The sequence below is a fragment of the Trichomycterus rosablanca genome, chromosome 18 (assembly GCF_030014385.1).
Source record: "Trichomycterus rosablanca isolate fTriRos1 chromosome 18, fTriRos1.hap1, whole genome shotgun sequence".
Lineage (NCBI taxonomy): Eukaryota > Metazoa > Chordata > Actinopteri > Siluriformes > Trichomycteridae > Trichomycterus > Trichomycterus rosablanca.
In genome coordinates, this window is record NC_086005.1 from 24,741,229 (window position 1) to 24,753,949 (window position 12,721).

Genomic DNA, 12,721 nt, shown 5'->3' on the forward strand with positions numbered 1-12,721 from the left:
AATCAGTGCGCTGGTGCTGTTTCTTATTTAAGCTTTGAGGGCAATGCAGGCTGGCCAAAACGGGGGGGGGGGGCGATGCCCACCTCAGCGCCCCCATAGCGCCGGCCCTGCTTGTGTTACTTTAGTTTCACCCTAAGTTGGATTCGAACCTAGGGCGGAAAAATATGCGCGCTGTGCTCTGCCCACTGCGCTACTCAAACAGCAGAGTAATGAACAGGTTGTTACGCTGATATACCTGCACACACACGGCGTTACTAAGACTAAAAGTGAACATTACTTAAAATAATAACCAAACGCTTTCTAATTACCACAGTAGCAGCAGTTTCCTTCTGTTTCATACATATCTGCCTGTCTCAGTTTAATCTGCAGCATTAATCTCCCATTGACAAAAATACGGAACAAAGCGCGTCTCGTATCAATTTAATACGGAACACGACGTTTAGTTTCCAAATAAGGAACGATTCCGTATTTTACCGGACGGTTGGCAACCCTAAGCCACTTAGGCTAAAAAGAAACAAAATCTTCCCTCACAAAGATGACAAAAATAACAGTCTCTGTCAGCCTGTCATGCTAGCTAACTTATGAATTGTATAAGATATCATTTTATTATTTATTTTAATTTTTTGGTCTTGTAACTGAGTTAGCTACTTGGGCCAGAACAAAAATAAAAGAAACAAGTATTTTTCCCACAAAGATGAATAAAGGCATGAATAATGAATGAACAATAACAGCCTGTCAGCCAGTCATGCTAGCTAGCTAATTTATTGTATAAGATATTATTCTATTATTTATTTTTATTATGAGGTCTTGTAACTGAGTTAGCTACTTAGACTAAAAAAAAAAACAATCAAAACCTTCCTTCACAAAGATGAATGAAGGCATGAGTAATGAACGAAACATAACAGCTTCTGTCAGTCTGTCATGCTAGCTAGCTAATGAATTGCTTCACCCACACTCAGCTTTCATTTTGTCATGTAGCAGTGATGTTTCTGCCCATACCACGTCCTGGTTTTAAGTGTTTAACATGCACGTACACTCAGATAGAGGTCTTGTTAATGTGAATGAACTGCTTTAAGTAGAGGAACTGTAGACAGTAGTTTTATTCATCTGACTGCAGTAACTGTCGGTGGCAGAAGCTCTGCTGCAGTTTCTAATAGGTTTATCAAAGGAACAGGTTGGAGACGCTTCCTACGGATTAGCCTGCAGAGGTGGAGAGAGGGAGTGAGAATGGAGAGAGAATGTCTGCATGTGTTCATGTAATAACTGAGATCGATATGAAGTGTCGCAGAGCAGTTACGAGAAATCTATGCTTGAGCTGAGCTAGTTTTTGTTGCTGTGTGGGTGCATAGGAAAGTCTGTCTGTGTGTCTGTCTCGAATCTAGTGGGCGGGTGTAAGTGGGTGGTAGTGGTGGCGGTAAGGTGTCTGTGTGTGGGAGTGTACGAGCACGTAAAACGAGCAAAATAAGATTGTGTGTCTGTGAAGCATCTCTTTTGTTCTCTACAAGTAGTAGAAAAATACTACCACCACTACTACTACTAATGATACACATATATTTTTACCTTCCTTAAGAGCTTAAGATTCATTTTCATATGACTCTAAATGTAAAGATTTATACCAGCTTGTTGTTGAAGGGAATGTTTTTATGTTAATAAAATCTGCTTTAATTATTAAGTCAGTATGATCTGTAATACTGATATTACATTAAATAAACTGTTTAGCGGCCGCTCAGGTGGCGCAGCGGTAAAACATGCTAGCACACCAGAGCTGGGATTTCGAATACATCGTATCGAATCTTAGCTCTGCCATCCGGCTGGGCTGGGCAGCTACATGAACAACGACTTGCTGTTGTTCAGGGTGGGATGAGCCGGACCAGGGTTACTCATAAGTGGTGTAATTACGACCTCTGCTGGCTGATTGAGTTGGGGAATAATGCTGATCAGGGTGTGGCTCTCCATACAAAAGGCTGATCCACATATGAACTCGCCTCGTGCAGGTGAAAAGAGGCAGCCGGTACTGCACACGTGTCGGAGGGGACGTGTGTCAGTTGTGAAACTCTATAGTTAGAGGTAAAGTGTAACGTAATTGGATACGACTAGATTAGGAGAGAAAATTGGGGGGGAAAAGAGAAATAAACTGTTTAGCATTATTGTGAGCTCTGGTCACTTGAAAATACACTTGAAATGTATATTTTAACTCAGTTATTCATCAACTTCTTATCATAATTAGTGTATTAAATCAGTAATATAAAATAAACAACTGTGTGTCAACAGCTTGGAGAATGACTGTGTCTCAGAGTATATTGCGAGATCTTGGGTGGGTAGCACTGTCGCCTCACAGCAAAAAGGTCCTGGGTTCGATTCCCAGGTGGAGCTGTGTGTCTGTGTCCCGTGTCTGTGTGGGTTTCCTTTGGGAGCTCCGGTTTCCTGCCACAGTCCAAAGACGTGCAAGTGAGGTTTACATTTACATTTGTGCCTTTTAGCAGACGCCTGTATCCAAAGCAACTTACAATTGAATGAATACAATTTGAGCAACTGAGCATTAAGGGCGTTGCTCAAGGGCCCACAGTGGCAACCTGTTGATGGTGGGGCTTGAACCGGCAACCTTCTGATTACTAAAACTTTCCTAAGATTATATTAAATTGAATTATAGCTACAAAAGTATGTCCTGTGAGCTCTGGTGTCCACATATTTTTGGCCATATAGTTTATTCATGAGGGTGTTTGGTTTGTAGCTTTTGTCGTGTACCAGAGGGAGTTTGATGTCTGTTTATGCATCTTTGTTTATCCTACATTTGGTAAGACATGTTGCTCTGTGGCGTAGTCAGCGCCCAGTGACGGCTCCGGATGGCCATAACATTTTTGGTTCCCGCTTGGCAGGGATACCTGCAGTGGACTTTATGTGCCGCAGAGTGCTGATTGCAGCGACTGGAAAGTATTCTAGGGCAGCCCCACATCTCTCACACTCACACACACACACACTTTACTGGCTAGCGAGAGGGAAGTCGGTCTGTAAAGCCTGTACACACTGTACTGTCTGATCATGCAGAAGCAGTGGCTGAACGGCTCCGAGGTAAGATCAGTGAATTATTAGAGCAGATTTAGCTTACTGAATGATGAATCAGGGCTTCAGCCGATAGGTAAAAAGCGACTGAGCGGTAGCTTTGCTGGCACAGCCATTTTTCAGGCTGCTGTCCCTGAACTCCAGCAAACTGCAGCAAAAGTGGCTTCCACTGCATGGCTGCTCGCTTTCTGGCTTTCTTTCTATCTAATAAGCCTCGCATCAGTCTTTCTCATCTCTACGGCTTCTGTGGCTAAGATCTACTTCTGTACTCCCGACCATGCCGTCATCTCATCAGCTGTCCCTCTCACTTCTTCTCACCTCTTATCTCTCTCACTCATGCTGCTCTTGAGATCCCGGCTGGCTTCGGGAAGTCTCTTGTTAAAAACGCTGCAGATGGAGCTTGTTTAACACGAGTGTGGCCGCGTGCACTCGTACACTCTCGCTGCTCGCAGCACTCAGGAAGCACTTTGGAGTTGGAGCAGATGGAGCACATGTCAGTCCTGTGTGTTTGTGTTGTAGTGGATTAGTGGTTGAGGATCCATGATCTGTTTCCTGGTTGGTCTGAGGGACTGTTGATACACACATTTACAAATATATTACAAATGCCTAATACATACAGACCAACTGTAACTGACTGATATAATGTGATTTGGACCCTGGACCCTGGACCCATGGACCCATGATAAACACAATTTGTGTTTATTTGGGTGCAATTTACAGACAGACATACACATATAACATTTACAGCAGGAGTTCCCAATATTTTGCAGTTTAAGGTCCATCCAGCCAATTACAAAAACTAAACCTCATAAACGCAATAAAACAATCAACTAAGTAGCTGTCTTTTATTTAGCAGCGAGCGAATGCTTACCCACATTAACATAAGATTTACAAAAGAATTTCAAGGCAACTAAATTAAACATCTGCATTAGAAAAGTCAAGCAAATGATTATTATTATTATTATTTTTTTTTTTTCTATTTTATTTATGCATTTTCTTCTGATTTAGCATAGTCAATTTGTCTTCCGCTGCTGGGGGATCCCTGATTGCATTCGAGGTGGGTATATTGCTGCTCATGCCTCCTCCGACCCGCGTGCAGCCCTTAGTGGAACCCTTTTTCACACATGTATTCTGCACAGGCGCCTCTCTATCTGCTAATCAGGGTCCCTACAAAGTGTTTTGAAGACCCCGTCCACATAGTCTGGTGATCCCGCCCTAGCAGAAACGTGTCTGCTGCAGACACTGCCAATTATGCCCGCTAGATGGCGCCCAGCCAACCGGTGGCAACACCGAGTTTCGAACCGAGGAGTTCAGAATCTCTGCACTGGTGTGCTAGCGGAATATCCCGAATTAATTTTAATTCTCCTTAATCAGCAAACCAGTACTAGTTTGACAAAAATACACAAGTTAACTTGTAACTAAGGCTAAGGCTAAACTGCTGTAAAATATTTATATTAGTGGCATAAATGATTGCAATTTTAATACGACTAAAAGGTTAGCGAGGTTTAAAAATGAATTGAAGCCCCTTCTTTCTGCAGTACCACCATGGCACACTGGAGGGCCACGTCCCACAGGTTGAAATGACTGATCTACGTAGATTAAAAATTGTGCAATTTAATTTTGATAAATAATTTTTCATAGAGCTGAAAAGATGGACAGATCTAAAGAGGATTAAGCTTCAATCAAACAAAATTATTCAGTGTTAGTTGAGTATTAATTATAGAAAATGTTACTACAAAAGCTCACTGACAAAACTAGACAGACCTTTTACAGGGTACAACCACAAAAATTTTCTAATGAAAGAAATGCAACAAGATAAATGACTTGCATAGGAAGCACAAACCCTGGACCCTTGAGTTAACTCTCAATATTTCCCACATCTGGATTAAGTACATTGGGGGATCCATGATTAAATCAGTAAATCCAATTGTTGCTTTTGCATGGTTTTATACAACTAAAAAATAAAAGTTAATTTTACAGGATGCCACCATTCAAATTCAAAACATGAACGAAGGAGATGACTAAGTAAACGTACAGTATGTTCCCAGTCTGTGGTCTCATGCTTTTCATTGATCAGATCCAATCTGAATCTGAGAGCCCATCTCTACACAGTCCTGTACAAAGTCTCCATTGTTCACCCGGCTTCTCCTGTTACGACCTGCTTCCATGCCTTGTTTGTGAGACAGACAGAGCGAGTTCATGTTTCTTCTTCACTCTTACTATTGGACCGGGTGATCTCAACCCACTAGCCGTGAGTCACCCGCGTCCTGTCACACGTAAAAGTCTGGCCCACGATTCTGCACATTATGCCCATTGTTAGTGTCCAGGCCCATGAGTCCAGGTCTTTTTCCACTGTTATGAGAATGGGAAAAAATCACGCCGAAATCGGGACATAGGAGGCAGTGATCAAACCTGAGACATCGGAGCTGTGCACTAATTTCTGTGCCAGCTAAAAAAATGCTACACTCTTACTTCAGGACCCACATTTCGTTCTATGGTTTACATTAGCGGCTCCTGCGTTCATATAAGATATCCATGAAGACTCAGAGAGAAAACAAATAGTAAAGAACAAACCCAAGTTGCTGCATGTTGCTGTGTGTCTATATTTTTGCCACAGTAAAAAGGTTTTAATACGTCTTAATTCCACTCGTCAGCTGAAAAGAGGAATCTGATGCTGCAGTGGGCACAGGCTCACTGAAACCCCATTTTCCTCCCAATCTGGCCATATCCAATTACCCGATTGCATTATGCTTCTTCTCTACTGATATTGACCTCCACTCTGACTGAGGAGAGCCAAGACTAACACACGTCCCCTCCGACACGTGTGCAGCAGCTGACTGCATCTTTTCACCCGCACGAGGCAAGTTCACATGTGGATCAGCTTTGTACGCAGGGGTCACGCCCTTATCACACATTATCCCTTGTCGTAATTACACCACTAATGAGGAATTCCTTTTGGAACTCACTCTTTGAACAACAGGCCAGTCGCTGTTTGTGTAGGCGCTGAGCTGAGATTTGAACCGAGGAGTTCAAGATGTCAGCTCTAGTGTGCTAGCCTGTTTTACAGCTGCGCCACCTGAACGCCCAATTGGACAGAATATTGATTTCTTAATTTTGATACAGAAATGGTCTTGCATTATTGCATACAGTTGTATACAAAAGTCTCAGTAATTTACTTATTAGGCCTTAAATTACTTGCTGATTGCTTTTCAAAACTTGTGCGAACACTCAATAACCATGGGAAAGTTGAACTATTTGCTCATTTGTTACAAATTATATTTCCATATATTATAATTATATTTATACTTTATTATATGGAGCAGAAGTATGTAGACATCTGGTTATAAGCTTGTTGGACATCCCGTTTTATGACTTTGATCATTGTTATGGAGTTGCCTTCCCATTGCCTAGGCTTTTCACATAATTTTAAAAGGTGTTTAACAGATTTGGAGTGTATCAGTCTAAAGAACAATTGTAAGGTCTGGTTCTGATGTCTGACAGATAGTGATGGCTTACAAATGATGTTCCATATTAATTCAAAAATGTACAGTGATATTAAGGTCAGTCCATTTGACTTTTTCCACAAGCAGATCATCAGACCATGTCTTTAAGGACCTCAAATCGTCATGCTGGAACAGGAAGGGATCTTCCTTAAACTGTTGCCATACACATACTGAAAACGTGCGGTTAAAGCATCTAAACACAACAATTAAAATTGGTGTCCACATCTTCCAGAGTGAAATGAGCTCTGTTACCGTGGTTACTGCCTCCACTGTTATCACATCATTTTTCTTATGCTGACCACAATATTGACGTTTTCTCACCGGGTTTAATTGATGATGATGCTGAAGGTTGTAGGGCTCCTGACCTCAGGTGGGAAATGTGCACTAAGTATTTTAGTTTTTTGGAAGTTGCATCGTCCCTTTTCTGAGTGAACCTGAGTGAACTAGTAAACACATCCTTGCTCTGAAGGTATTCGGGTCATTTTCCCTCTATGATTTCACAGCTCCATGTATGTGTTGTTTTTGTTATTAGATTCTGTGGAATAGTGATTCTATTTTGGAGATGGTGACACAGCTTGATGCTCGATGGTAGGGGAGAGGTTTTACCCCTGTGCCCCGCTGTGTGTCCTTTAGCCTGTGGTTTTCTCCTTTAGATCCTCTATCCTCTGCTTCTGGACTTGATGATTTTGCCAAAATGTTTTTCACTTCATATTTAACAAAAAGCTTTATCCTGGTCAGGGTTGCGGCAGGTCTGGTGTCATCGGGAAACACTGAGGTCATGGCAGAAATACCCTGGCAGGAAATGCTTCGGCCATTCCGCCACTCTTCCCAAGCATTGCCAATCATGTCTAGATAGACGGACGGACGGACGGACGGACAGTTAATTAGATAGATAGACAGGCGGACAGATAGATAAACAGACAGATAGATAGACAGACATATAGATAGATAAATAGATATGCAGACAGACAGAGATGGACAGATAGATAGACAGATTGATAGATAGACATACAGAGAGATAGATAGATAGATAGATAGATAGATAGATAGATAGATAGATAGATAGATAGATAGATAGATAGATAGATAGATAGATAGACAGACAGATAGATAGATACTTTATTAATCCTAAAGATATTTTGAACTGGGAATCCAGGGTTCTGATCTCAGCAGTGCTATCAGCCAGTCGAGCTTCTACATGGACATGATTGGCTAGTGTCTGAGGGAGGGAGTTCATTTGCCAAGACCAATGGACCAAATGGAGTCCACAGACATTGTCGAACTTCACTCCACATTTGCATTCATGTCACGTTTCAGGATTTTTTTAAGCAGCATGCCGCAAACTCTAAACAAAACTTGCCAGCTCTGCTTTCTGTCAGCCCGGCCGCTATGACTGACAGCTGAGCGGTTTCTGTGTTAGAAGAGATAATTGTATGAAACTGTGTGTGATTAGAGACGGTGTCTCGTGCTTAGATCCACGCCTGGTTTAGCACTGTGATTAATAAACAATGCTCTTGTGCGTTTGTATTTTCCAAGCAGCTGTGTGTGTGTGTGTGTGTGTGTGTGTGTGTGTATGTATGTGTGTGTGTGTGTGTGTGTGTGTATGTATTTGTGTGTGTGTGCAGTACATCACTGGATTTATTTGGTGAGAGAGCAGGATAAGAGAGAGAGATGATGAGTGTGTATTTATAAAATTTTGTCAGGAGAAAATTCTGTGTGTTTCTTGCCAGAGAGCCTGGCTGTGAGTCTCCGTGTGAATAAATGAGCTTTTGTAAGTGGCCGTAGGAATGTTAATTATTTGCGTAATCTAGAATCTAGAGCCTCTGGACACATCTGTAAAGTTGACGTGTTATTTCCAGGGTGTGACAATCTATATCAAAGCTCATGTGTGATCCATATATCATTCAAACATGTAAAATATCATATAATATCATTTTATAAAAAGTATCAGAGCAGTGGCGCGGTGGGTAGCACTGTCGCAGCAAGAAGGTCCTGGGTTTGATTCCCAGGTGGAGAGGTCCACGTCCTTTTCATGTATCTGTGTGGGTTTCATCCGGGGACTTTGTTTTCCTTCCACAGTACAAAGACATGCAGTCAGGTTAGCAGGTGATACAAATTGTCCTAGTTATTTGTGTGTGTGTGTGTGTGTGTGTGCGTGTGTGTGTGTGTGTGTTTGCCCTGTGATGGACTGACAACCTGTCTGTCACTTCCTTGCTTATTTTAAGAACAGAAGTATTAATAACTTTCATTCATGTATTAATTTTCACCAGCCACTTTATTACGATCATGGGCGTGGCTGAACATGTAACCATCTCCTTGAAGGCCATGTGTCTGTGTGTGTATGATGCTTGTATATATGTAGCACTCCACAGCAGCTGGGTCCTCTCTCCACCCTTAAAAGCTTTTCAGCTTTTTATAGACGCTGCTTTCAGACTCAGTCAGGGTTCAAGCTGTTTCAGTATGAAGCTCATGCCCAAATAAGCTCCTCAGGAAAAGAAACAGCTGATCTCTTATCTCTTAATGATCTCTTATAGCTGGGAAAATGAATCGGAAAAGGTGCAATTACGGTATCAGCCTGAGGTCTTCCCTTAGAAAAAAAATCAATAATTCATGTGGCCGGTTCATTAGACTATTGTTTAAGCTTAGTGGTGATTCTCAACCTCATAAAACATGTCTGTGTTTGTTTAATATCTGTCTGAAGATGTGATGATGCATTAACTGGTGGTTAAGGTATGGGATTAATAATTGGAGGCTCCAATCATCCTAAACTGCCACTGTTGGGCCCTCAAGCAAACACACAGAAACCAAACAGCTGAAGACCGGAAAACTTTACCTTGTATAATGAATAATGTCTGTTGCTGCAACATGCAGATTGTTGGGGCAGATTTTAGTGTAAACAATAAATTCATGGACCTAACTTGGTGCTTTCTCAGCATGATAGTGTAATAGTGAGGAAATGTTTTTTTTTTTCACACAGTGGGACATCTAATACCACCTGAGCACTGATCAAATGCACACCTTATGAAAGTGTTGTTGCTGACCATGACCATGAATTTATGGCCACTGGTTCCCATCGTATGGCTACTTCCAGCATGAAAATGCACCGTCACAAAGCATCGACGCAGTTGTAGTCTAGCGGTTAAGGTACTGGACTAGTAATCAAAAGGTCACTGGTTCAAGCCTCACCACTGCCAGATTGCCACTGGTGGGCCTTAGAGCAAGGCCCTTAGCCCTCAATTGTTTATACAATATACTGTCAGACTACTGAAAGTCGCTTTGGATAAAGACGTCTGCTAAATGCCGAAAATGTAAAAATGTAAATTTTTAGGTTTACAATGACTTGGTTGTACTTTAATGGCCTTCCCGGTCAACAGATTTGAATCCGTTTAAATCATATTTTGTCTTATTCTGGTCTTACTCCGTGTTGGAATTTTTTTCCTAATATTGTATCCCAGTAGGTTTGTGTTGTAATTGGTTTAAAGTTGAACAGGGTCACACCCTTAGATTCTTGAATATTCTGTATTATTGTTAGCCTAATATGGACACACCCAATACTTCTGTGCACTCTGGTGGCCCCAGCCATCCAGCCTTCCCTTGCTCAGATTTGACCAGTTGTGTCTGTTAAGCATCTGATCAGGCTGGTAGCTCAGTTTACATCTTGGATTGAATTAGAATTATGGTAATTTTAGCTTATGCAACACATCCAGCTTGTTTTTTAGGAAAGGTTGCTGGTACAAACCCTACCACTGCCGAGTTGCCACCTTGAGCAAGGCCCTTAACCCTTAATTGCATGGTGATTGCTGTATGCTGTAAGTAAATAAAAATAAAAGCATCTGCTAAATGCCAAAAACGTAATATAATGTACTGTTTATCGCAGGGAACTGAGTCACTGCATTAACTTGCTATTTCAGCCTGGTTTATTTTTTCATACTGTAATGGCTCAGATTAGCTGATGTGCTCCAGTTGGAGCTTCTCTTAGCTTTCGGTGGTGCTGAAAGGCATCTTGGTTATACCTGCGGTTACGGCTCATTCGAATGAAGCGGGACGAAAAAAAACACAGCACATCATTACAGTTTAGACAGAAACATCTACAGGATTGCAAGCTGATGTATAAGCAGCATTGTTTTCTTCTGCTGGGTCTGTTTCCGGCTTTCCTGCTGAGCAAATCAATAATTCAGCCCAAGAAATCATTCCGCATTAGAAATCTCTGCAGCGGCTGCATTATTATTATCCTGTCTGACTGACCTGCGGAGAAAAGCGCCACAGATTAGCATGGCTTAGAGGTACAGCTTTCACCTGCATTATGCTTTAAGGGTAATTAAACTTCATTTTTTATCTTTGTTTAACACTGAATCTAGTAAATCACATACGTAACTACTCAGAATGTGTTTTGGTCGATCTCAGGCAACTTTGTTTCATCGTCCTGATCAGGGTTGCTGTGAGTTCAGCCCAACATAAACACTGGCCGCAAACACAAATACATCTTGAACAGGGTGACAGACCGTCCAAAGGGCAACCACACATACCTATCTTCTCACTTACTCATACATACAGGGTCTATGTACTTTAGACAATCCATCTTCTGCATGTTTTTGGAAGTAGTCACTGAAAACACTGTGAACACTGGTAGGATGTATCAAACCTTTCACAGACAGTGACTGGTGGTGAGGTTTTGCATGGCATTAATACCAGGATCATGTATTTCATGTATAATGTGTTATTATTATGGGATGTCAGGTTAATAGTGATACATTTTTTTCAGTTAGTTATTCAATCAGTGATTAGATTATTAGGGACAGAGCTGGCCTAGTTGGTAGAGTTTTGGGCTATTAATTGGCTCTTAACCCTCTTGGCTCCAGGGGCGCCATCCAAACCACAGCTTTAAAACAAGCTGGGATACATGGAAAAATAATTTTGTTGTACTATACACATCTATGTACATAGGACAAATAAAGACATTCTTTACTTAGATTTTGAAAATGTCAAGCCTTTCTGGCATTTTATCTTATTTGCCTCGTTAAGCACAGTTATTTTTTGTGTTTACAGATTAATAATGCTGGCAACCTTTCATCTGGTGCCAATAACATCAATTATCAACATCACCCAAACTCCTAATGGTTAGGATATACTCTGAATACGACTTCAGCTGGTACAAGTTCAGCTGTTTTAGACACGCTTTTGCTACAAATAAATAATATGCTTCACTTTGGGGAAGGCCCCTTCCTGTTCCAGTATGGCGTCTGTTCATAAAGCCAGGTTCTTGAAAGACCTGATGGTTTGATGTGTTTAAAGTTTGGTATGCAGGAACTTTAAAGGCCTGCACAAAGCTCTAGCCTCAGAATCACTCAACAGCTTCGGGATGAACTGGAACGTTGATCGTGAGTCAGGCCTTGTCATACAACAAATGCTTTTTCACAAAATAGACACAATTTTAACAGACAGATGACAAAACCTTGTAGAAAGCATATTTCAAATAAAATAAATAAATAAATGTCATAATTGCTGCAAAGTGGACTCTATATTCTCCATACTCCATTAATTCCTTGTTTCAAGTTCAAGTGTCCAAATAGTTTATTTGCATATGGGTCAATATGTTTGGATAGCTTTGTGAGTGCTACGACTTGCTGCTGTTTTGTTTAAGCTTGTAAATTCCCCCCTCTACTGGCCAGCATGGGCTCAGTTCATGCAAGTAGATCCTCTTAACAGTCAGCTCTAGAATAAATGGCTCCCACAGTAAAGACGGGTAATAAAAGGTGTGAAAAATGTCTTTCTGGTTAAATTCTCTCTGATCAAATGTTATTGTTTTATGTTCTTTGTAATGGTTGTAGTCAAACTAGCCCTGTTTTAATGGGTATAGAAAAGGTGCCAGTAATAGTCATGATAGTTAGACATAATATAGTCTACATAAATAGGATGAGTGTCTATAAATATAGAACAAAACGAATATCACACTTTGTTACAACATACTATTTGTAGGACTTAAGATTTAGTAAGAGCAGGATTGCTGATTTCATGTCCATAACTCAGAATATAATACATATATAATATATACATGCTGATAAAATAGTACCTAAGAATAGAATATGAAGAGAGAGAGAGAATGATTGAGAACTGGTAGAAGAGAGGGAGAGGGTTTGCTGAGCAGTGGGTAATGGGTA

The 12,721-nt window shown here is 41.1% G+C and overlaps 1 protein-coding gene across 8 annotated transcripts in view; it reads left to right on the forward strand.

Moving 5' to 3' along the window:
* Nucleotides 1–12,721, forward strand: part of dlg2 (discs, large homolog 2 (Drosophila)) — a 147,608-nt gene that overhangs the window by 29,300 nt on the left and 105,587 nt on the right. Inside the window, exon 1 of one of the 8 annotated variants that reach the window (XM_063014492.1) lies at nt 2,985–3,069. The exons of the other annotated variants lie outside the window; for them this stretch is intronic. Coding sequence (XP_062870562.1) covers nt 3,040–3,069 — 30 coding nt within the window. The 5' untranslated portion in view covers nt 2,985–3,039. Of the gene's footprint in view, nt 1–2,984; nt 3,070–12,721 lie in introns of those variants that run through there. 8 annotated transcript variants of the gene reach the window in all.